The sequence below is a fragment of the Dama dama genome, chromosome 8, assembly GCF_033118175.1.
Source record: "Dama dama isolate Ldn47 chromosome 8, ASM3311817v1, whole genome shotgun sequence".
Lineage (NCBI taxonomy): Eukaryota > Metazoa > Chordata > Mammalia > Artiodactyla > Cervidae > Dama > Dama dama.
In genome coordinates this window covers 19,914,019-19,940,649 of record NC_083688.1, presented here as the reverse complement: position 1 = coordinate 19,940,649, position 26,631 = coordinate 19,914,019, and the positions used below count along the sequence as shown (strand labels likewise).

At 42.3% G+C, this 26,631-nt stretch overlaps 1 protein-coding gene across 1 annotated transcript in view; it reads left to right on the top strand.

Moving 5' to 3' along the window:
- The window catches only part of COL4A3 (collagen type IV alpha 3 chain), a 168,948-nt gene that overhangs the window by 60,824 nt on the left and 81,493 nt on the right, over positions 1 to 26,631 (top strand). Inside the window, exons 2-7 of the mRNA XM_061148595.1 lie at positions 16,874 to 16,930; positions 18,800 to 18,889; positions 23,339 to 23,383; positions 23,985 to 24,029; positions 24,647 to 24,709; positions 25,725 to 25,778. Coding sequence (XP_061004578.1) covers positions 16,874 to 16,930; positions 18,800 to 18,889; positions 23,339 to 23,383; positions 23,985 to 24,029; positions 24,647 to 24,709; positions 25,725 to 25,778 — 354 coding nt within the window. The remainder of the gene's footprint in view (positions 1 to 16,873; positions 16,931 to 18,799; positions 18,890 to 23,338; positions 23,384 to 23,984; positions 24,030 to 24,646; positions 24,710 to 25,724; positions 25,779 to 26,631) is intronic.

Genomic DNA, 26,631 nt, shown 5'->3' with positions numbered 1-26,631 from the left:
GTACCATCCTTCTTGACTTTAAGGTTCCATCCACCTCCATCTTCCAAAAATTAATTGGCATCTTTAATCTGGTTTTGTCTTCTCACCTATTTCACTTGTCTTGTGAGTTGATACTTTTAATATTCTTTATCCATCATCATATTCTAATTTTCACAAGAAGAGGACACATACAAAGTTATTTAATGGACTTTCTTTCTGAATTCAGTCTCACAAGAAAGAAAGTGTTAGTTGCTCAGTCGTGTCCAACTCTTTGTGACCCCATGGACTGTAGCTCTCCCGGCTCCTCTGTCCATGGGATTCTCCAGGCAAGAATACTGGAGTGGGTTACTCCAGGGGATCTCCCTGACCTCCTCCAGGGGATCTCCCTGACCCAGGGATCGAACCCATGTTCTCTTATGTCTCCTGCACTGGGAGGCAGGTTCTTTACCACTAGCACCACCTTTTCTGCTTTTATTCAGAGTAGTATTGTTGTATAAGCAGTGTCCATATTTCCAGAAAATGTGACATCAGAGCTGGCCCTCCAATCCACAGAAGGCTTACTTTTGGAAAAGGGGTCCTATTTTATAAGTGATGCACAGCTTCCATCTTACATACTTTTAGGTTCCAGGTACAAAATGGATTTTTCCTTAAAATGTCTTACATTTCTGTGACTAAGTACTAGGTTTCTAAAAACTTCTAGCAACCATCCCAGAACCAAAGATGAAAAATACTAAAACATTTAAATTCCTTCTGGATTCGTCATTGACAGTCGCTGTAGGTAGCCAAGTAGCAGCTTGTGGAAGTGGTACAAGGCATGTGGTGGTTCCACATGGATGAAAGCTAAAGGGTGGCTTCTCCAGGGAGATTTTCACCCACCTAAAGCAGCACATTCTGGAGAGATCAACCAGAATCCAGAAGTGCCTTGTTCAATTGCCAGTTAACAGATAAAATCCTATTAAGTGCTTATTCACTGATTACCAAATGAAAAAGGGAGAGCTGAGTTTTGTATACAAGCTACGTTTTATTTTTTAAAAAATAGTATTATACTTTTATTACAAAATTATATTATAAAAAATACTATAAAAGATATTTTCTGAAAGACCTGGTCCTACACACAGACAAACCAGGTATGCAGACTACGGGGCCCATTCCCCAACATGTCTCCACCTGTGGTTCTGAGGCTGGAATTTTCTACTATGTGTGGCATTTGTGGCAGGCGTGTGTATGTGTGTGCATCTGTGTGTGCATTGACTCTTGAAAGACATATCAGATTTTTTAAACATTAATTCATTAGCATGCCTTATACAGTATGAGATGAACTTGCATCCCCTCTCAAAGGGAAAAACCACGCATCGATAGATCTCTAAGCAAGCAGTGGCTGACCGGCACGGGTGGCAGGCAGAGAAGCGGGCAGTCATGCCTAGTTTAGCACATCACGGACTCATGCCTGTGTAAACTTTCACCAAACTAAGGCAAACAAGAAAAATAAGAACGGTATAGAGATTTTTTTACGAAGAAAAATGCACTTGTTTTCATATTAAAGGAGTATCTTGTACTCTGTGAGCATTTACTTACTTCCTTTCTGGTTTTTCAAATTCACTTATCTTGACAGAATAATGACAGTGGTAGAAGACAGATTGATGAGGGAGAGAGTGGGTTTGTTTGTGGTTGTAGGTGGTCATATGGGCTTCCCAGATGGCACAGGAGATGCAAGCAACGGAGGTTCAATCTTTGGGCTGGGAAGATCCCCTGGAGTAGGAAATAGCAACCCTCTCCAGTATTCTTGCCTGAAAAATTACACAGACAGAGGAGCCTGATGGGCTACGGTCCATGGGGTCACAAAAAGTCAGACACACTGAACACATACACACAAGGTCATTACCCTTACATAGCAAATTACAAATAGGATAGTCCTCTGTTGGTGTCCACTTTAAAAATTATTTTATTTTACATCTCTGTAAGTTCCAAAGCACTAGAAATTTTTGGATCAGATGATCTGCAGGGATCTTCCAGTCCCCAGACTGCATTAGCTTGGACTGAAGTGTGACAGAGGGAAGGAAAGGCAGGTCAGAGGGGATAGGAGGAAGAAAGAAATTCCTGTCTGACACTTGGAGGCAGAAAACTGTCACTGGAGCTCAGAGCTGATAAATTCCTTAGCTTCTCCTTTAATACTTTCAATGTAACTTTTGTACTAACACAAAAATAAAATCAAGGTCTTTCACACCAGCAGTTAACAGGGTTTTTTCCTTAAATGATCAAGAGGGAAAAATCAAGGATATTAGGTAGATACCCAGATGAAAGTGAAAGTCACTCAGTTGTGTCTGACTCTTTGTCACCCCATGAACTATGCAGTCCGTGGAATTCTCCAGGCCAGAATACTGGAGTGGATAGCCTTTCCCTTCTCCAGGGGATCCTCCCAATCCAGGGATCAAATCTAGATCTCCAACACTGCAGGTGGGTTCTTTACCAGCTGAGCCACAAGGGAAGCCCAAGAATACTGGAGTGGGTAGCCTATCCCTTCTCCAGGGGATCTTCCTGACCCGGGAATCGAACTGAGGTCTCCTGCATTGCAGGCTGATTTTTTACCAACTGTGCTATCTGGGAAGCCCACCCATATAACAAGACAGAAAACAAATCCCACAGAGATTTTAGTGATGAAACACAAAAATTTATTTACAGATGCCAAGATCTGAAGTTCACATAATTTTCTTGATAACAAGCTATTGTTTTTCTTTTAATTTTCTTTCAAGTATTTGAAAATAGAAAAGCCATTCTTGGCTCTCATGCCGCACAGACACAGAAGGCAGACTGAATCTGATCTGTGGGCTGCCCTGGGCCACCCCACTGACTTCATGCATAGTCATATTATGCTTATTGCTGGGATCTGATGACAGCGTCACAGCGCAGTGACTCAGTGGGGGGACAAGGACAGGGGATGTGTATTCTCTCTCCCCCGAAGTCTCAGTGGCCCCCTGTGGGTGCTTTCAGTGGCTAAGTCATGTCAACCTCTTTTGCAGCCCCATGGACTGTAGCCCACCATGGTCCTCTGTCCATGGGATTCCCTAGGCAAGAATACTGGAGTGGGTTGCTATTTCCTCCTCCAGGAGATCTTCCCAGTCCAGGGATGGAACCCACATCTGCATCACCTGCATTGCAGGCAGATTTGTTTTCACCACTGAGCTGTCAGGGAAGCCCCAGTGGCCCATAGAGCCGATCAACACTAAAACAAGACATAGGGTTGAGAATATGGCTTGAGTCAAACCACCGGGTTTTGGATTCCCCAGCTCCACTCATGACCACCTCTAGCCTCTTCATCATCTCCCAGCCACCTTATCTAGAAGAAGGGACTGATCATAGCACCTGTCTCCTAGAGCTGTTATCAGATGTCCATCGGACCGTGTACTAGGCAACGCACCCTGAGCAGAGCTCCCAAAATGTTACCTACCGGTATCATTAGAGTCCTGATTGAAGTTCATTTTCTCCACAGCATCCATTACATGGAATTCTGCAGAGTCCATTCATCTTACATGAATGCCAAAGACCTCATAGTTTTACTGAACTCAGAAGCTTTTAGGGCAAGGAAAAAACCCTGCTCATTAATGATTATAGATATGGCAGGAAATATTCCATTCTCACATATCAGTAAACAAGGATGTCCCAGCCCTGAGGGAACTCAGGAAAGAATCCCTGCCACCTAGCAGCCATCAGACTGCAGCCACTCCCAACTTGAGACCTGAGGAAGCTCAGGTTGTAAAAACACAGGAAACTGGCTGATAGCTGAGATGCATATCAAAGGAATGATTTCAGTGAGCCCGAGTCTTGCAGCTTCCAATAGAGAGAAAAGTGCTAAATTCTTTAGCTTGGGGTATCTGGTTTCCTTTAATTAAAATCATCTTTTGATGTTCAGACTACTTGCCTTTTGTTACAAAACTTCTGCATAACCTGGCTCCTCCCCAGGCCTCCTCAGAGCCTTTCTCTCTGAGTTTCTTGAGATGCTGTCTCCCAGACTTGAATTCCTAAAAATTCCCACCGAATAGAACATAACTCTCAACTTTCAGGTTGTGAATGTTTTTCAAGTCCACCTATAAATGCCACTCACTGCTTTTTGTGTTTATTCCCCAGTATTTGGAGAAGGGAATGGAGACCCACCCCAGTTTTCTTGCCTGGAGATTTCCATGCACAGAGGAGTCTGGAGGGCTACAGTCTATGGGGTCACAAAGAGTCGGACATGACTTAGGGACTAAACAACAGCAACATTGCCCAGTACACCAGAGACATCTGATTGCCACCTTCTTGGGCAGAGCCAATAATCTGATTGCTTGCTGTGGTCCAGAAAATCAAAATGGGATGGCTAAGTTAGATGTCTAGACTAGTGATGTCTCTCTGGACAGAAAAATGGGAAGTGGCCGTCGCTCCTGGCCAGGGAAAAAGAGGCCACTGCAGAAAAGAGCCCATGGATGTCTACCTCCCTCACTGGATGGCATGCCGCCAAGGCTCACAGTTGGTTGCTTAAGGCAGAGGCAGATGGAAGAAAGTGAAGGTGAAGTCGCTCAGTCGTGTCCGACTCAGCGACCACATGGACTGTAGCCCACCAGGCTCCTCCATCCATGGGATTTTCCAGACAAGAGTACTGGAGTGGGTTGCCATTTCCTTCTCCAGGTGATCTTCCTAACCCAGGGATTGAACCCGGATCTCCCGAATTGTTCAGTTTAGTTCAGTCACTCAGTCATGTCCAACTCTTTGCGACCCCATGAATCGCAGCACACTAGGCCTCCCTGTCCATCACCAACTGCCGGAGTCCTCCCAAACCCATGTCCATTGAGTCAGTGATGCCATCTGACCATCTCATCCTCTGTCGTCCCCTTCTCCTCCTGCCCTCAATCTTTCCCAGCATCAGGATCTTTTCTTATGAGTCAGCTCTTTGCATCAGGTGGCCAAAGTATTGAAGCTTCAGCTTCAACATCAGTCCTTCCATTGAACACCCAGGATTGATCTCCTTTAGGATGGACTGGTTGGATCTTCTTGCAGTCCAAGGGACTCTCAAAAGTCTTCTCCAATACCACAGTTCAAAAGCATCAATTCTTCGGTGCTCAGCTTTCTTTATAGTCCAACTCTCACATCTATACATGACTACTCGAAAAACCATAGCCTTGACTAGACGGACCTTTGTTGGCAAAGTGACGTCTCTGCTTTTTAATATGCTGTCTGGATTGGTCATAACTTTCCTTCCAAGGAGTAAATGTCTTTTAATTTCATGGCTGCAGTCACTCATCTGCAGTGATTTGGGGGCCCCAAAAAATAAAGTCAGCCACTCTTTCCACTGTTTCCCCATCTATTTGCCATAAAGTGATGAGACCAGATGCCATGATCTTAGTTTTCTAAATCGTGAGCTTTAAGCGAACTTTTTCACTCTCCTCCTTCACTTTCATCAAGAGGCTCTTTAGTTCTTTGCTTTCTGCCATAAGGGTGGTGTCATCTGCATATCTGAGGTTATTGATATTTCTCCCAGCAATCTTAATTCCAGCTTGTGCTTCCTCCAGCCCAGCGTTTCTCATGATGTACTCTGCATGTAAGTTAAATAAGCAGGGTGACAATATACAACCTTGACGTACTCCTTTTCCTATTTGGAACCAGTCTATTGTTCCATGTCTAGTTCTAACTGTTGCTTCCTGACCTGCATACAGGTTTCTCAAGAGGCGTTGTAAGCAGACGCCTTACAGCCTGAGCCATCAGGGGCGCCCGACGCAGATGGAGGGACCCTGCAAAGAGCAGCTCATGGAGTCTGTCTGGCACGGCCGGCACCCAGTCAGCTCTTCTTTTCACACACAGACACTTTGGCCTCAGGCTATTGGCTGGGCAGAGGGTCAATAATCATCATGCAAAATCAACAGAGCTGCTCAGTAGAGTGTTAACCAGCTTTGAACGCTGCCAACTTCCCCTTCTGCTAAACCAGGCTGGGCTGGGTGTGGGGGAGGGGCGCCCCGAGGGAGGGCTGGGCACATGTTTCACAGGGATGCAGGGAAACGGGGCGGGGGATGGATGCTTCAAGAGTAGAAAGGGGAAACGCCCAAGCTTCCTTTGGAAATTGGTTCCTGGCCTTTTCAATGAACAATGTTTAAAAGGTATGCCCGTATCTAGATCCTTCATACGCTTGAAGAGTAGAAATTAGATAGTTTTGTTACTGCCTGCTAGTGCTGGAGAGATGTAAACTTTGTCAGACGCAGTTCCTACTTGCAAGCTAGTCAATCTAATAAGTGCTCAACTCACGAGCATCTGAGTAGCAATATTAAGTTAATAAATGAGTAATAACCTACATTCTTGATTGCCCTCTGTAACAGCTGAAGGTGAGGAAAATGCTTTCCTCGACACTCTTAGGGTCCCTAGCTGGGTCTGAAAATGAAATCAAGAAAAACAGATTAACAGGAGAGAGGCATACATGTATTTTTTAAAACTCTTTTTTTTTTTTTACGTGTGCCTGGGAGTCTTTGCAAGAGAATCGAGACCCAAAGAAGTGACCAGAGGAGGAAGCATTTAGACCTTTTAGACAAAGAAGCAGTAAATTTGTGAACAATTGATTAGACAAAGGGGTTTGGGCTCGAGGTAGTGAAGGGTGAAGGAGTAACTAGAAGATAAGGGTAGATTAGGCTAGCCTAGATTATACAAACTAGGGTTTGTATACAGATTCCTCTAGTGCCCTCTCTGGGCTGATAAATTCTATCTTTATTAAATTTCTTTCCTGAATTTAAGAACAAAGGGAGGAGTTTCTTCTGCATTTAGTGCTTTTTAGTTGCCTTCAACTCAAAATAATTTGTATATCAAAGAGGCAGATTTGGGGGTGACACTTCTGATTTCCTTCACAGCCCTCCTCAGGCATCCTATGCATTCCTCTAAGTGCTTTATCAGAGGTAACCCACTTGACCCTATTTTACAGATGTGGAAACTGAGGCACCAGAGATCACCCAGAGTCACACAGGTGGCTTGGCAGAGCTGGGATTTAGACCTAAGAAGTCTGCCCCAGGGCTGTACCCTTAAGCGTTCGGTCACAAACCTCTGAACAGAAGGCAGAGAGCAGGTGATACATAGTCACAGTGGAAGTTGAAACAGAGAGAAAAGTGTGAGAAGTGATTGTTCAGCATGCCCAAAATTGCTTCCTGCTTTTGTAACATATTTGATATGCCACCTTTCATTTATAAGCACGCAATGGCACTGGTGCTTCTAACCCCAATGTTTCTTTTATTAAACAAGTAAAACAAGTTGTTTCTGTGCTCATGTACAAATCATATTTGGTGAATTAACTAATATATTCAATATATTTTAAGATGATTATTAATGAATGATACTTTTTAGTCTGTCTGACAATGGCTCAGGACATTTGATACTGGACAAAAGACTTCAGGAGGAACTGCCTGGGAAGGTGGTGGCTTGTTTGGAAAAACATATCATACATTAACATGAATGTCCCTTGATAAAAGTTAGTGGAGCAAAAAAGGAGAGGGTGGCAGCCCCCAAAGACTGAGTCTGCTACAGAATGCAGGGCACTCTCTGTAAAGATAGATCTTACTGTCTTCCTTTACAGGTGATGTAACTTGGAAAGATTAAGTAATTTTCCCAAAGCGTCAGATCAGTTCAGTTCAGTTCAGTCACTCAGTTGTACCCGACTTTTTGTGACCCCATGAACTGTAGCATGCCAGGCCTCTCTGTCCATCACCAACTCCCAGAGTTTACTCAAACTCTTGTCCATTGAGTCAGTGATGCCATCCAACCATCTCATCTTCTGTCATCCCCTTCTTCTCTCGCCTTCAACCTTTTCCAGCATCAGGTATTTTCAAATGAGTCAGGTCTTCGCATCAGGTGGCCAAAGGATTGGAGTTTCAGCTTCAACATCAGTCCTTCCAATGAACATTCAGGACTGATCTCCTTTAGGATGGAGGGGTTGGATCTTCTTGCATTCCAAGGGACTCTTCAGAGTCTTCTCCAACACCAACAGTTCAAAAGCATCAATTCTTCGGCCCTCAGCTTTCTTTATAGTTCAACTCTCACATCCATACAAGACTACTGGAAAGGCCATAGCCTTGACTAGATGGACCTTTGTTGGCAAAGTAATGTCTCTGCTTTTTAATATGCTATCTAGGTTGGTCATAACTTTCCTTCCAAGGAGTAAGCGTCTTTTAATTTCATGACTACAGTCACCACTGCAGTGATTTTGGAGCCCCCCAAAAATAAAGTCAGCCACTGTTTCCACTGTTTCCCCATCTATTTGCCATGAAGTGATGGGACGGGATACCGTGATCTTTGTTTTCTGATTGTTGATCTATAAGCCAACTTTTTCACTCTCCTCTTTCACTTTCATAAAGAGGCTCTTTAGTTCTTCTTTGCTTTCTGCCATAAGGGTGGTGTCATCTGCATATCTGAGGTTATTGATATTTCTCCCAGCAATCTTAATTCCAGCTTGTGCTTCCTCCAGCCCAGCATTTCTCATGATATACTCTGCATATAAGTTAAATAAACAGGGTGACTATATATAGCTTTAATGTACTCCTTTTCCTATTTGGAACCAATCTGTTGTTCCATGTCTAGTTCTAACTGTTGCTTCCTGACCTGCATACAGATTTCTCAAGAGGCAGGTCAGGTGGTCTGGTAATCCCGTGTCTTTCAGAATTTTCCACCACTTATTGTGATTCACACAGTCAAAGGCTTTGGCATAGTCAATAAAGCAGAAATAGATGTTTTTCTGGAACTCTCTTGCTTTTTAGATGATCCAGCAGATGTTGGGAATTTGATCTCTGGTTCCTCTGCCCTTTCTACAACCAGCTTGAACATCTGGAAGTTCATGGTTCACGTATTGCTGAAGCCTGGCTTGGAGAATTTTGAGCATTACTTTGCTAGCATGTGAGATGAGTGCAATTGTGCAGTAGTTTGAGCATTCTTTGGCATTGCCTTTCTTTGGGATTGGAACAAAAACTGACTTTTTATGATCTGAGAGAATAGCATTGAAACATGTATATTATCAAGTGTGAAACCGATTGCCAGTCCAGGTTGGATGCATGAGACAAGTGCTCAGGGCTGGTGCACTGGGAAGACCCAGAAGGATGGGATGGGGACAGAGGTAGGAGGGGGGATCAGGATGGGGAACACATGTAAATCCATGGCTGATTCATGTCAATGTATGGCAAAAACCACTACAATATTGTAAAGTAATTAGCCTCCAACTAATAAAAATAAATGAAAAAAAAAAAAGAAAACTGACCTTTTCCAATCCTGTGACCACTGCTGAGTTTTCCAGACTTGCTGGCGTAATGAGTGCTGCACTTTCACAGCATCATCTTTTAGGATTTGAGATAGCTCAGCTGGAATTCCATCACCTCCACTAACTTTGTTCATAGTAATGCTTCCTAAGACCCACTTGACTTCACATTCCAGGATGTCTGGCTGTAGGTGGATGATCACACCTCTTCTTAATATCTTCTGCTTCTGTTAGGTCCGTACCATTTCTGTCCTTTATTGAGCCCATCTTTGCATGAAATGTTCCCATGGTAACTCTAATTTTCTTGAAGAGATCTCTAGTGTTTCCCATTCTATTATTTTCCTCATTTTTCTTTGCACTGATCACTGAGGAAGGCTTTTTTATCCCTCCTTGCTATTCTTTGGAACTCTGCATTCAAATGGGTATATCTTTCCTTTTCTCCTTTGCTTTTTGCTTCTCTTCTTTTCATAGCTATTTGTAAGGCCTCCTCAGACAGCCATTTTGCTTTTTTGCATTTCTTTTTCTTGGGGATGGTCTTGCTCCCTGTCTCCTATACAGTGTCACAAACCTCCATCTGTAGTTCATCAGGCACTCTGTCTGTCAAGCTCCAGATAGTAGCTGGCAAATCTGGAGATAGATCTCATACAGATTTGGCAGAAGGCCTATGACTTCTGGACTTCTTAGGCTACAAGATTTAACTGTTTAAGGGTATCACAAGTTTAACTGTTTAATATGCAACAGTGCTAACATATCATGGAATCCTGGATTACTTCCTGATGTGATTAGGAGAAAAGTCAGAAAATCACTATTAAGATTCTTCTGCTCATGATGGAAACTAAGAGGTACTTTATTGTTGGAAGTGGAAAAATCATTAAAATGTTACTTAAGCAGTTTCCATCATTATGCTTTTTTAATAGTTCACAGCATTTGGCTATACTGATTTTAAAATAATCTAGCATTTGAGTAGTAATTAGTGGGTTACATTACATTAATATAATCATAGTGTTTCAACAGTGAGTCCAAACAAGTGGATCAAATGCAATAAAAATGAAAATATGACCACTCTTATATTCTAGTCAACTGATCTGAATTATTGAATTATTAAAACATATTCACAGAGTTAAAAATTTATTTCAAACATAAAAAAAAATTATTTTAAGAAAAGCAGTACAATTAAGAGAAATGGATCTCTTGAGTCTGGGACTGCTGTTACCACCATCCAAAGACAGTGCCTTGTCTTATTTCACATGGCCCGGGGCTTGGCTCCCTGCTTCTAGAGAAGCAGCTAAGCATCGGCCAGAGAGCTGCCCAGATGGTAATTTTGAGTTAATTCAATCAGCTGGAGCATCCACAGGTCAGCAACTTCACATCCTCTGAAGTCCTAGTTCAATTGTGCAGATATATAGCCAGGCCATGCCTTGCCAATTTCACTGAAAATTCAAGTGAGAAGAATTCTGGAGCAGTTCTGCTCACCTGGGCCCAGAAACACTGCCCCAGACCTGGTTCTGGAGTCCTGCCAACAGTGCTGAACATCTACATGTGGGTGACACGGTGGATGAGTAGATGGTCCAGTAAATTCCCTTTGATTGACTCTCCTTCTAGCGGTCAGCCTCTAACCAGAACTCTACATACTTTGTGTACAATAGACTGATGGATGCCAGTGCCCACCACCCCCCTTGACACTCCTAGGCTTTCCCAGCACATCGACATTAGCCTGCTCCATGGTGGAGGTGTATGATTGCCAAGAATTAGCTGCTTCTGCCAGTTGTACTTGTTATTATAACAAAGTCATCTAATTAAATATTAAATAACAAATTGGTTAAATACAAATGCAGAAAAAGACATGTTTCTGTGAAAATTAGGTTGGAAGATTTGATAAGATTAAAACTGATAGGAAACTGCTGTTCAGTTAAGTGTGGCTGAGAAAACATTTAAAAAGTTAGAGGGAAACATGGATTAATATCTAGAAGGACTCTATACTCAGATTGCATCACCAGCCTCTTTAAGCAATTGGCCTGCTCCAAGAAAACCCAAACTAGAAATATCAGTGTTACTGAAGAGGAAAAGTTAAAATTTGACATAACCTCCTTCTCCTTCTGCCTCTGTAACTCAGCTTGGCCCTTGCAAAGCCTAGATCACGTAGGTCACATCGTCTCAGAAAGTGGGGACTTGCAATGGGAGGAACTGGAGTTTATCTCACTCAGCCTTATCCTGCTCTTTGCAATCGCCCAGCCCCTGCAAACCTGCTTAATCATGCCTGTCCAGGTCAGACATCCCCCTCCCCATCCTGACTGCTGTTGTCATGCACACGAAACCCCTTAGTTTAAACCAGCCTTTTAACAGCAAGTGTTGCCCAGTACAGTCTGTCTATAAAAACTCTGTGATCCCTTTGTTCAGGGCTCAGAGCTTGGAGTGTTAACTCCTCTGGGCCTGCTGGCATAAGAAACCTGAGTTCTCCAATTCTCCGAGCATGGTGCTTGGTTTCTCGAGTACTGGTTTCTGCAACAGTACATTATGCGTGTGACTTAGCAAAAATGACGCTGTAGCCCTCTAAACAGCAGCTTCATTCCCAAAGATGGGACCTGGGCCCTACTTCACAAGACTGAAGAATTGGTGTGCACATTTTAAGTTAAAATGTCTAAAGTGCTCATGTATCTTTTGTCTATTTGTTTTTGATTCCTCACTTTAACTTCTTAAGCTAACCAACCAGCTAGCTTCAAACCATCAAATTGTTGTAGCCACGCGTTCCGGAAAGCAAATTCACTCAGAAGGACAATGCAGAGAGTGGAGTGCAGTTTATCACACCTGCGGGCCCAAAGCAGAATCTCTCTCCTCTTAGCCAAGGACCCTGACCCGTTTTTGTAAAAACCTTATATACCCTAAGTGTGCGTGCACAAACCCGCCTCCCCAAATTCCCTGAAACTAGTCTGAACAAGGGAAAAAGAAAGATACAATCAAAGTTAACCTGTGATTCATACGCCTTAAGCCTAGGTAGTTAACAGTGGACAATTATCGATAGGCCTGCGGTCATACCCCAATAAGCATAATAGAATGTATGATTCTATTCGGTTACACGATAATTAGGGTATTCTTTTAGGTGATGGAGAGTCTAGGCATGAGCCCTGGGTCTGGTTTTCCAGTTGGTATGTCGTTTCCATAGATACTGGGTATATAGCTTAAAGTCGACAGTCCAACTCAAGATAGAGTCCTGCTTTCAACATAGAGCCTGTTCTGTTTTCTCCTTGAAAATAAGACTTCTACCTTCATGTGAAAACCATGAAATCAAATAAAAATAAAAGCTAACTATGTCACCCATGAAGCTTCAAGACCCAAACTCAAGGACAATGATGTAAAAAGTCAGGGACCGTGATTTTGATGCCAGGGCACAGTGACGAGTGTTGCTGTGGGTGGCGATGGGGGGACAGTCACCAGACAGGAGGGGACTCAAGGAGACAAACGAGGGCTGATACCCGAGCCCCACACCTGCTCTCTGGGTGCGGTTGTGTGGGCTCTGAAGCTGCTTGGATCTCTGACAGTCATTTGTTCAGACCTCATGTATTGATTATAGGTGACATCATTGATTGAGACCAACTCTCTGGTATGAAAAGATTATTTATTTATTTATTGAAAAGATTTTTTAAAAAATTAAATAGCTTTTCATTTTCTAACGGTCATCAAGAGCCTTGAAAAGCTGAAGATCTTGTTTAAGAGCTATTAATAGTAACTTGAAGTCATTGCATCAGAGTCCCTTCCTTAGGTTTGAAAATGATGTTGTTACTGAATAATAATGTACTCGTGTTTGGGGGAGATGCATGCAGAAGTGTTAGGTGTGAAGTGTCCTGGTGTTTACAGTCTATTTTTCAATGGATTGGCAAGGGTGTGTGTGTGTGTGTGTGTGTGTGTGTGTGTGTGTGTGTGTGTCTGTGGAGAGAGAGAAACAGAGAGAAAGTGACAGCTGGAATGGCTAGGAGAGTATGTTAACAGTTGGGAGACCTAGATGAAAAGATATATAGGTGTTCATTATACTGTTTTTCAGTTCTTCTGAGGGTTTAAAAATTTTTCCCCCCGAAATGTATATATCCAAGCAACTAACAACTAATTAACCTTGTGTTAATTTTAACATGTGTTAAAATAGCCAAAGCTTCTAGTTTCATTCTCTCCCACTTCAAACATAGTTGTTCAGAATTCATACATATAGAATATGTGTATATATATATATATATACATATATATATATAACATCTTAATCATGGCAGCCCAGCAATAGCCATATATATCACATGCCTTGAAATTCCAGGACCAGTATGGATATAAACAAATTGCCAGTGCTCCATTCACTCATTGATCCATTCAGTCAAACCACAAGCATTTGTTCAGGACATATTACAGCCAGGGTTGCCAATGTGAAAAAGACTGGACAATTCCTTCTCTTCTGAGGCTTAGGGGCATCAAGAAAAATATACATGACACATATAACGGCAAGTGGCCCATTGGAGCATATAGGAAAGGGGACCTGACCTTGTTTTGGAGGAGTTCAGCAAACATTTATTTGTTCAAACTAAGACTGAAAGATACACAATAATATATGACTATGACTCCAAGAAATAAAACTTAAGATGGCAATTCTTCCTCTATGAAGAATTGATGCTCTTGAACTGTGGTGTTGGAAAAGACTCTTGAGAGTCCCTTGAACAGCAAGGAGATTAAACCAGTCTATCCTAAAGGAGATCAACCCTAAATATTCACTGGAAGGACTGAAGCTCCAATATTCACGCCACATGATGCAAAGAGCTGACTCACTGGAAAAGACCCTGATGCTGGGAAAGGTTGAGGGCATGAGGAGAAGGGGACGACAGAGGATGAGATGGTTGGATGGCATCACTGACTCAATGGACATGAGTTTGAGCAAACTCTGGAAGTTGGTGACGGACAGGGAGGCCTGGCATACTGCAGTCCATGAGGCTGCTAAGAGTTGGAAATGACTTAGCAACTTAACAACAACATGCACCTTTTTAGGACTTGGAGGATTGCCAGTTTGCCTCCTCCTACCTGTGGTCGAGAGATGCTCCAAATACAGGTCTTGTGTGATGTCTGGGAGGCAGAGGAGTCAGAGAGGCTCAGGATCTACATGAAAGAGTGGCCACCACCTCTGTGTAAACTGGAGCACCAGGCCCTGTGGGGTTGAGTTTCCCTGCCCCAGTATCTGGCTCCCTTGGGTGTAGGACTCAGACTTTCCTCTCCTGAGGCCCTACTGCCTCCTCCAGACACTGTGGAGGAGCAGCTTGGTGGTGCCTCCATTCCTGGGGCCAACCATCAACGGGTCCCTACACTCCAGAAACCAAAGCCAGGAAAAATCTTACCTTCAGGCAGCTTTTGCTTTCAGCCCAGTGATGAAAGCCTCTCTAAAGCCTGGCTACCTTCTTGGATTGAGAGAGAAAATGGCATCACAAACAAAAAGTGGATGTGCAGACTAGGGTCCAAGTGCTCAGAAATCTTTAAAGAATTAGCTGTACCCTATGGACTGGGCTTGTAGATATTGGTTTAGACTGGTAGTATCAGAGTCACCCGGGGGGGCTATTATAGATTACTGCAACCAACACAAGGGTTATTGATTCTGTGAGTCTGGAGTGAGGCCAAGAATTTGCATTTCTGATAGGTTTCCAGATTCTGCTGATACTACTCTGAAAATCCATACTTTGAGAACAAGGACTTTAATAAATGTTAGTATTGTTGTTCAGTCAGTAAGTCTTGTCCAACTCTTTATGACCCCGAGGACTGTAGCCGCCAGCCTCCTCTGTCCATGGGATTTCCCAGGCAAGAATACTGGAGTGGGTTGCCATATCCTTCTCCAGGGGATCTTCCTGACCCAGGGATTAAACCCCCATCTCCTGCATTGGCAGGCATATTCTTTACCACTGAAGTACTAGGGAAGTCCAGATATTAGTATGAAGTGAAGTGAAGTCGCCCAGTCATGTCCAACTCTTTGCGACTCCATGGACTGTAGCCTGCCAGGCTCCTCCATCCATGGGATTTTCCAGGCAAGAATACTGGAGTGGGTTGCCATTTCCTTCTCCAGGGGATCTTCCCAATCCAGGGATCGAACCCAGGTCTCCTGCACTGTAGGCAGATGCTTTTCCTGTCTGAGCCACCAGGGAAAGTATACTAAATTAGCATACTAGATTTGGTATATATTTTAGTATACTTAAATATGTGATTGAAGTGAACACTCAGGTTTAAAAATCCAGAAAAACAAGATTAAAATAATTAAGCTAGATATGATCTAATGACCCCCAGCATCTGGGAGGAAAAGTGGAAAAATTTAGTCTTCTTAAAGAATGCCAAATAGCTAACCCTTGGGGGGAAATATAGACCTTCATTTTCAATTATTTATTTTTCATTGATAGAAACTGTGGTGGGTAAAAATGTGAGAATCAATGATGAGTGTATGAAAATGACTATGGTCTCCCCTTTCTTGAATAGCCCTGGGATTAGAAAATAGATTCAATTTAAATTTTTTTGTTTGTGTGCTTATATTTTTGTTTTTTAATTATTTATTTTTTTGGCCGTACCAGGCAGCATGTGTGATCTTAGTTCCCTGACCAGAGATGGAACTCGTGCCCCCGGCAGTGGAAGCTCGGAGCCATAACCACTGGCCCACCAGGGAATTCCCGGTGTCTTTTTATTTTGATTGCACAGAGTCCTCACTCTGGGACTATCTGAGGCAATTTCTTTTTATTTTTCCTACCAGCCAGCACATCTCCTAGGCTTCCTCTGCCTCTGTTGTCAATTAGTGTTTTTTCCTGGGGAAAATAAACTAATTTTCAGTTAATATTAACATCCCCCCCCAAAAAAAGATAAATATATGACCATAGAATGTGTGTCCAAAATGTTTAACTCCACTATTTAAAACTATTTCTCTCTTTCTTCCTCTGCCGGCAGAGAGGAATTTAAAAACTGGCCTTCATAAAATAATAAATAAAAACTGACCTTCATAAAATAAATAAAAACACCTTCATTAGAGTTGGCATGAGCATAGATGTGAAAGCTAGGTTGTAAGTGGGTCTAAGTGACCATTTAGATGTGTGAGTTCCCAAGGTCGCAGCTCAATTTTTTTTTTTTAATAAGAAAGAGCATTTTTATATCAGCATCAGTGAATTAGTTTGTTCTTGAAAATACGTGATGGATAGTGATCATCCTTTTTCAGTCTTAAACATTATTTCAGGAAAAGGAAACTATAGAATTATCTACAGAAGATATCACCGGTTAATATATACAAATTCAACTATGTTCACTTTGTTGAACCAAGAAATCTGCAAATATTAGACCACTTTCTCCCTACAACAATGGCAATTTCATATGATTCAACTATATATTGTTCTGAAAAAAAAGGAGAGCTGACTTGGTCTTTTCCATGAATAAATCACTTGAAATTCCTAAATACAATAAAAATGATGTACAGTTATCTGACAGTTCTGTGTACATCTCACTTCTCTACTCTGTTTCTATGGATAAATTGCTACGGTATCACAGGACTCCTGCTAAATGGTGTTTGATGCTCAGAGAACAGAAAAATATGTTTGCTTTTGTTCTGTCAGTTGGAATTTATTAAGCCGTTTTTAAACAAAACCCTTTCTCTTTCTCTCTTCCTAGGGCTGCATCTGTAAAGACAAAGGCCAGTGCTTCTGTGATGGGGCCAAAGGGGAGAAGGTAAAAACAAAACCTTCATTCTGCTCCTTTTCTCCATAGAGCTCATTAACGATTCACACTCTTCCTTCATTCGTAGCAGGCAGATCAGCAGTACCATATTCCATTCCCCAAATCCATTTTTTTTTTCTTTATTGAATTTGTTGCAATATTGCTTCTGTTTTATATTTTTGGTTTTTTGGCCAGGAGGCATGTGGGGACTTAGCTCCCTGACCAGGGATTAAACCTGCACTCCCTGCATTGTAAGGTGAAGTGTTAACCACTGGTGTTAACAGTCAGAGAAGTCCTTTCCCCCAAACAATTTTAATGTAATTGTATATAAATATTAACCTGGAGTGGTGGAAAAGCCTTGGAGGGGAGCTTCAGATAACTGGTATAAATGCGGTTAATTACTGTAACTCTCTCGATCTGGAAACAAAAAATATTAAGTTAAAGAGAAAGAAAGTTTTTGAGAATGATCCGTACGTATCCCCTATTTACACTGTTGCTGAAGGTGAGAGAATTGAAAACAGCCTGATAGACTCACTTGGACACAAACGAAACCCGCAGATTTTGTCCTGCAGCATTGGTGTAAGGGCGCCCTCTGGTGGAAGAATCTTGCACAAGCACTCTCGAGGCAAAAATTCAGTAAGACAAAGTAGCTCCATTGCAGAATTGGAGTAAAAAATGAGTGCCGTGAAATCTCATTAATTCGCTCCATTAACTTTCAATTTGTGATAATTAAGACGGAGCCAGAACTAAAATTTTTCCTTTGTTTACAAAACCCTTTTCTCAGATACACTAATGAATTGCTTAACAATATTGAAAGATGACTGCTTAAAAATATTTTTTAAAAGAATGCATTTTAAGCTCTTTAGACAAAATAATTTGCATGTTAATTACAATAAAAATTACCATATTTAAAGTATTATATGATTCGTGTAGTTTGATTTAGGGTTTTTCCTGAAGCTGTGAAAGTGGTATGTTCAGATCCGTGTTGAAAAGCTATGACTCATTCTCTCATTCAAGAAGCATTTATTGAATCCCTCCTCTGGGTGAGATGCTGTTCAAAGTGTGAAGGTAACAGTCTTGAGAGGGACCTAGCAAATTCTTCTGCTTCTCTTTTTATTGGGTGTGTGTGTGCACACATCATGTGAAATAGCTGACTTGCTCCGTTTTAAAAATCTAAGTTTCCATTTGTCTACTAGATTATCTGAATCAAACCAGTGGTCTTAACTGTTGAAGAGTAATCCCAGGATCTGTGTTCACGGGAAGGTTATTTGTTGGCAGAGCCATGTCCCTTACTGGGCCTAAAATTACTCCCTAATTCCAAGGGCTTTCCCATATTATCATCTCCTAACTATGTAGCTCACACTTTTGGTTTTGCCACTCTTGATATCTCGCCTGCATCTCCTCCACAAATGGCAGATTGAATTACTAATTCCTGTGTAATCAAGAGAGGACTGAAACTCATAGCCTGTGTGTTATTCTTTCGAGCTACATAGCAATTATGCACACTCCCAAGACATTCCTGAACCTGACTGTCACTCTCTCTCCATCCCCCAAAAACACCCTTCACCAAACTCCATCTTTCTAACTGGGCTTTCCCTCTCAGTTGTTAATTCCCTGAATCTCTGCTCCGTGTAGCTCTGCCATTTGGGTAAAAGTCGAGTTTCCAGGAAACCAAAGACAAGTGCTTTCAAGCCTACAGACAAATACTAACAGAAACATTCCAGTTGCTATTACACTTAGTGTTGAGTGCTATTTTTTTTTAATCCAAGGGAAAAATGTGCAAAATGTTATCATAATATCATAAAGAATAGAAAATGATGGTTATGTTTACTCCTGGACATTGCTATTCTGTGTGTGTATTGTCTTGTTTTGGTCTTACAGGGGGAGAAAGGTTTCCCAGGACCCCCTGGGCCTCCTGGCCAGAAGGGATACCCGGGTCCCGAAGGCCTGCCTGGACCACAGGGACCCAAGGTATGTTAACCTGTGAGTTTGGAAAATCCCCAGTCCGCTTAAGCTTCTTTATGACGATGGATGCCATGGTAAATTCCTGCTCCAGTCTTAGCTGGGCCCTCAGAACTGCTTCTTATTTCAAGCTATCTATTTTACAAATGGAAGTGTGTATATATATATATATATATATATATATATATATATATCAATGTATACACTAAGATGTGTAAATTAGCTATATAGCAGCTAGGAAGCTGCTGTATATAGCACAGGGAGCTCAGCTCAGCCCTCTGCTGATCTAGAGGGATGGGATGGGGGTGGTGGTGGGCGCAAGGTCCACGAAGGAGGGGCTGTGTGTATACATATAGCTAATTCACGTTGCTGTTCAGTAGACGCTAACACAATATTGTAAAGCAATTATATTGTTTTTCAGTCACCAGGTTGTCTCAGACTCTTTGCAACCCCATGGACTGCAGCACACCAGGCTTCCCTGTCTTTCACTATGTCCTGGAGTTTCCTCAAGTTCATGTCCATTGAGTCAGTGATGCCATCCAACCATCTCATCTTCTGTCATCCCCTTCTCCTCCCACCTTCAATCTTCCCCAGCATCAGGGTCTTTTCCAGTGAGTTGGTTCTTTACATCACATGGCCAAAGTGTTGGAGCTTCAGCTTTAGTATCAGTCCTTCCAATGAATATTCAGGACTGATTTCCTTTAGGATGGACTGGTTTATCTCCTTGCAGTCCAAGGGACTCTCAAGAATCTTCTCCAGCACCACAATTCGAAGCAATTATTCTCCAGTGAACAAAAAGAAAAGAAAAGACTATCAGTATCTTTCAGTCCTTAGCTCTATGTCTTCCCACTTCCTGATTTAGGGGTCTCCACACCTGCATCGAAGAGCTGACTTATTTGAAGAGACCCTGATGCTGGGAAAGGCTGAAGGCAGGAGGAGAAGGGGACAACAGAGGATAAGATGGTTGGATGGCATCACCAACTGAGTGGATATGAGTTTGGGTAAACTCCGGGAGTTGCTGATGGACAGGGAGGCCTCGCATGCTGCGATCCATGGGGTCACAAAGAGTCAGACACGGCTGAGCGACCAAACTGAACTGAACACCTGCATTGGCCCCTCGTGAGGTTTTTTTTTTTTTTGCCTCCACTCAAGTCCTGTCCTCTACCTGTATCCTGGTCACTGGGATTTCCACTAGAATCGCATTCTGATGGTGTGTCCTCTTTCTCAGATATTTCAACTTGGTTACTGGTTTTTCTCTTTCCGTCTTTATGCAAAACCCATACCAGCATATAACTTCCTCTGGGTCTTTCCAGCACTGTAATCCAAGGACTGCCATCCTTTCTCTGTCTTTCCTATCTCAGTCAGACTTCTTAAAAAAAAAAAAAAAAAAAGATCCAACCACACCGGCTGTGACTCAAATCCTATTCACTCCTTAGCCAGCAACAGTTTGCCTTCGGCTCCCTCCCGGAAAACCCACGACCTCCACTTTGCCCTTGACCCCCAACAGGTCAATGGAGAATACTCTGTGTCTTTGTCTGACCTGGACCTCTCTACTTTTGTTTCCAGCTGTGTGGCTCCCTCTTTTCTCCTTGAAACACATGCCTTTGTTTCAGGAATCCTCCTTTCTCCTCTCTCCCCTCCCCAGTGCTTTCCTTCTTTCCTGGGTTCCTGTTTCTCAGCTGGGTTCTTCAGTGTCAGACCTCCTAAGGTTCTTACCAGAGCCCACCGCCCTTCACACTCATCACACATTTTTATCCTAAAGTCTGTGATACAACAAAGGGCTTTGTCTAAATAAATGCCCTAGAGGATTTGCTAAATAACTGCATAACCACTAGATTTGCTGATGGCTCTTTTCTGCTGTGGAATTAAGCCTGGACTCCAGCCTGGGCTCTCACGCACCCTCTGGGTCACTCCCCTGCCTGCTGGCTTCCCGGAAGCTATGAACTAACTAATAAGTTGTGGAGGGTGATTATAACTTTTAAATTATAATTTTAAATCTTTTTAAATTTCCAAAGTAATGTTACAGAATATTTAGGTAACATTTTATGTGAATTTGTTGCAGGAAGGGGCACCCCTTCCAAGGCTTTTGTCTAACACTCAGAAATAAATTGTCCGAGGAAACACATGAGTTGATAAAGCAAGAGACTTTACTGGGAAGAGGCGCCCGGGTGGAGAGCAGTCGGGTTAGGGAACCCAGGAGAACTGCTCCGCTACGTGGCTTGCAGCCTCAGGTTTTATGGTGATGGGGTTAGCTTCTGGGTTGTCTCTGGCCAGTCATTCTGACTCAGGGTCCTTCCTGGTGGCACACGCATCGCTCAGCCAAGATGGATTCCAGCGAGGAGGATTCTGGGAAGTGGCAGGATATGTGGCGGCTCCTTTTGACCTTTCCCAAACCTTCCGGTTGGTGGTTGCTTATTAGTTCCATGTTCCTTACCAGTCCCTCCTGTCGTAAAATAACACACAAATGGTTACCACAGTGCCTGGCTAGTGTGGGAGGTTTTAATCTGTGTTTCCCGTATTCTGAGTCAGGCACTGGGACATTTCTTCTTAACTGGATTTCTTTTACTCCTCACGTTGATCTCATTGGTCATGACGATGGTGACATATTATTATCTTCATCTTAGAGATGAGGAAACTGACACTCAGAGCATGAAGCAATTTGTCCTGGGTTAGACAGCTAATAGGTGGTAAAATCAGAGTTCAAATCCAGGATTACATGATGCCAGAATCAAATTTCTTCAGCCAAAGAAATTAAACCCATTCCCACAGCTGCAAGACTTACATTTTCCAGGCATTCTACTTTACTGTATTCATGTATGCGTTCTGTTTCTTCATTTCTCCTTTCTCTAATCCTAAAATGAAAAAAGTCATTTAGATTCTGGATACTTAGTGTCTGGTTTCAGACATGTTTAGTGTCTGAACATTCTGCTACATTCCTTCAGGGCATGGTCTCAGATTTCCCTTCATTTCCCTGGAGGGGAATTTGTCATTTCAGCACTGGACTTAAGATCAGCCTAACACTAACTCTCTCCTTTTTGTTTTGTTCCCTGCACTCCACTCTGCTGGTTTCCTTAGCTTTTCTTTAGAGAAGTCAGTAATGAATTAAAATTACAGTTGTAAACACATGGTGCTTTGTGTGGGTTACATGATGTGTAGGTATTCCATAACATTCATCCAGAAAATTGATATAGTAAACTATAGCTTAGAGCTGCTGCATTGTGTTCTATGCTGTGCTCAGTCATGTCTGACTCTTTCTGACCCCGCGCCTGCTAGGCTCTTCTGTCCGCGGGATTTTCCTGGCAAGAATACTGGAGTGGGTTGCTGTTTCCTACTCTAGGGGATCTTCCCAACCCAGGGATTGAACCTACATCTCTTGAGTCTCTTGCATTGGCAGGCAGATTCTTTACCACTGCTCCACCTGGGAAACCCATAGCTTAAAGATATAGCCATAAATGACCATTTAACCCAAGGCAGACAATCAGAGAATATTAAAACCTGATTTAAAAGGTATTGCAGGTTTATAAAGGTCTTCAGTCTGAATATTTCCTATATGAGACAGTTTATAATGGCGAAGTGAAACCTGCAAGTCACACTTCTGGCATCTGCATATTACAGATAGCCCCTGGCAGAGGAGGGGGTCATGGTCATGCACCTAGGAATTCCACTCCAGACAAGAAAGACTGACTTTGGCCTTGATGGTCCCGTCTCAGAAGTCTCTGTAACAACCCTGCCCTCAAATAATCAGAAATACCAAAACATACTGAAACTCTCAGGAATGAAGAAAAATTTTTGGACGACAATGGAACTTTCACACCAAGTGGTCTTATTAAAACAGTTTTGTTTGGGGCTATTCTCTAAGAAACAGAACCTCCACATATATTCATTGTGTGTTTTAAAGCAAGTTTATCTCTGGTTCAGGCAGTTCTTGGTTTGCTGTTTATTTATTTGTGCCCGCCAGGCACATTTTGTTAATAAAGTAGTTCTCATGCACAGAAATATTGCCTGCCATTCTCGGCCGCCGTTGTAATTGTGTCGTTCATCCTTATCAGCCCACGGCAGCTGTCTGGCTAATGTGGGGCTTTTCCCGCAGCTCTTCTCAGACACTAATGTGAGCAAGAATCATCATCACATCTTGTTGAAATGCAAATTCTGAATCAATAGGTCTGGGAGGTGGGGGAGACCCAGGATGGTGCATTTCTAACAAGCTCCCAGATGATGCTACTGTTGGACCCCCCACCTTGAGTAGCAGGGGTATGAATGGATTTCTGTTTGTCCTTTCGGATAAATAACTATAGCGCCAATGAAACAAGCAAGCAATTGAACCGTGTTAACAATGAAATAATCGCAAGAGCAAAACTGTGTGGCGTGTGAATAAAACTAGGACCTTTCATGTATGGGCTTATTAGTGCCAAGTAATTGTCACAGGGCTTACCTTTTGTTTTTTGCATTTGGATCTAGGGCTCTCCAGGATCTCCAGGACTGACCGGTGCCAAAGGCGTGAGGGTTAGTAGTCCACCCAGTCTATCCCACTTGTTTGATGAAAAATCTTGTTTTAAAAAAGTGAAAAGAACCCCGGCACTGTAAAAGTTATACAGATGTCACAAAGGAGTAGGTTGTGTGTGACCCACTTCTGCAGATGACTTTCAAGGGCAGGTAAAAGTGGTCTATAATGGTAGAAGTCTACATAGTGGTTATTCACTTGGGGGTAGGTATTAATCGACTGGGAAGTTGCATGAGGGTACCATCTGGGCTAGTGGAGAGGTTCTGTGTCTGGTTGGGCAGGAATCACCAGAATGTGCATATGTACACAGGTAAATATTCCTCAGTCTGTTTGTGGAAGATTGGAGCACTTTATGCAAATTATGCCTTAAAAAATCTATCCCCCCAAAAAGCCAAAAATGATCTTAATCGTGTCTTTTGAAAAGTTATGTAAATGTAAGATTTACAAAGTTTGTCAAGCTTTTTTGTGTGTTTCAAATCGCTTTTAGCGGTTCCCAATTATAGTTACAGGATGGAGGTTTAGGAATGATAAATCATGTTTTGTTTACAGGTTGAACATTTTTAGCTTTTTTCTTACGGTCTGTCTTCTTTTCTATGTCTTTAGGGAATAACTGGATTACCAGGATTTTCAGGTTCTCCTGGACTTCCAGTAAGTAGTGAGAAAATGTGTAAATGGAATAATAAGTAAGCTCATTTTAATAAAGATGTTAAATCACTAACACAAGAAAATGAGTATGATGTTTTGGCTACATGATCAAAATGTCAGAATTATAGTGTATTAAGAATGTGGATTTATAGGATATCAAGTCAAATTGTATTTTCTGAAATGTAAGCAGAATAGAATGGAATAGATTGGGGTGGGATGGGATGGGATGAGACAGATTAGAGTAGAATAGGATAAATCTACTTAATAGCACAGGATAAAAATAATCAAATAGCTACACTGTGCACACTTCCCTCTTCTCCTTTCTTCCAGCTTAATACAGCATGTTAATGGACTCATTTTGTATAGAAAGACCTTTTGCTTTATCTTAAATAATATACCTCACTTGATAATTTATGGTTTTAATTAGGCTATGTTATTTCCTATGATTTTAATTTAAATTATCTAAAATAGCCAGTTTACTACTTAACTATTTAAATAACCATTTATACTTAAATAACTACCTAAATTAGCCCATCTTTTCCCACTGTGTGCTCTGCTCTGTTTCTACCTGGCCCAGAGCCTGAATATCTTTTCTTTCTGAGACTTTCTCTGTTTTTTAGGGCATCCCGGGCCATCCTGGACCTTATGGACTTGCTGGTTTGCCAGGATGCAATGGTTCCAAGGTATGTATCTTCTCACACAGGAGATGGTTAGTTAGTGCTTTGCTAAATGAATAAACCTGGGTGACATAGCAATGAGATGGCCTAGCCTTTCCTTGAAATGTTGTTTTGGCCAGAACCAGTGGTATGTGTCTTCAGGACAGAAAGGTGATGATTTTCTTTCTTTTCATGCTTTTTTCTTTATTCTTCCAGCTTTACTGAGATACAACTGACACATAGAACTACCTCAGTTCAAGGTGTGCAGCATAATAACTTACATACATCATGAAATGATTATCATCACAAGTTTAGTGAGCTCACCATCCCTTATAGATACTAAATGAAAGAAGGAAAAAATTTTGTGTGTGTGTTAATTCTTAGGCTTTATTCTCTTAACTTTTAAAAATGAACAGTGTTAATTAGATTTCTCACATTTACATTGTATCCTAGGACTATTTCTCTTATAGCTGGGATTTTGGAGTACCATTTGACTGCCTGCACCCAATCCCCCCTCCCTCCACCCACCTTGCTTTCAGATTATGTTTTAAGGAAGTTCTCTCATGTTCTCCCACAGGAAGGTGACTAGGGCTTAAACAGATATTTGTGTCTGAGGTTGTGATTGAATATAAACCAGAAACTAAAGCTTAGAATGCAAAGTTGGCTTTTGGAAATCAAAGACTGAGCTTTCCAATGTACACTCATCTCCTTTGTCTCCTGACTGCACTCTGCTTTTTCCCCAGGATGGTGGCCATGAAAGGACTAATTACAAAAATTTCAAGGAAGCAGCCATTAAAAATTTCTTGGCACAATTAGCCTTTTGCCGTTTATGCACAATTTGAGAAACAGTAGATTCTAATCCTGTTTTCAATTAAGATAATGGTTTTCTAGTCTTTAGCCTCATGATCCAGTAGCTGTGAGGAATTTGGGTTACTTTGTCTAAATTTACTGCTGCAGGGTTGGAAGCGAGGAACAGGGGAAATATCACAATAGGCTGTTCTAGAACAACTAAGAAGAATGACAAGCGTCATGTGTCTTCCAGGGAGAGCCAGGGTTCCCAGGACTTCGGGGGACACCAGGCTACCCAGGGATACCGGTAGGTTCATGTTTCTAACTCCCCATCCAAGACGTGATGTACAAGGAGTTTCCTTTGAAATGATCATATACAGAAATCTGTCATGACCTTGGGGAAGTTGAGGTCAGTCAACAGTAGACATTTGACTACTCTTCGTAGCCCCACCAGGCTCCTCTGTCCATGGGATTGCACAGGCAAGAATACAGGAGTGGGTGGCCATGCCCTCCTCCCGGGGATCTTCCCGACCCAGGGACTGAACCCACGTCTCTTGCATCTCCTCTGTTGGCAGGCAGATCCTTTACCCCTGGGCCACCTGGGGAGCCCGGTAGTTGAGAGTGGAATGAATAAAAGCACTGGGGTTTGCACTTTGAGACTTTGTTTTGCTTTTGAGACATTGAAGTAGAGCTCTGAGATAGACAGTGGGAGACACCTGGGTGGGTGATGGTGACTCAAGGATGGAAGAGAGGAGAGAAGGGCCTTGAAAGTGGGGCTTAGACAGCATGTGAAGGGAGGTCAAGGACAATGAGCCTGTAAGGGAAGAAGAAAAGCAAGAGGGGTATATCCTGGAAGCCCAGGAATTGGCTTCTAGATATTGTTAAATAACAAAAATTCAGCTGAGTAAATCTGACCATCTAACTGGCCTTATTGGATGATTCACGAACCCAGCTGCCTCCTAGCCAGCAAGGAAAGAGTTGCCTCCAGCCATAGAGAGCAAAGGATTTTAAAGTCAGAGAGAGAATGAAAATATGACATTCTTAGCAAAGAATGTATTGTTTTATTAACAAAGAAGGCACTGTCTTAGACAAGGTAGCCTGTTAAGGGGAACAGAAGGGGCTATTGGGCAGAGTATCTTATTAGTGCTGACCAGGAAGCT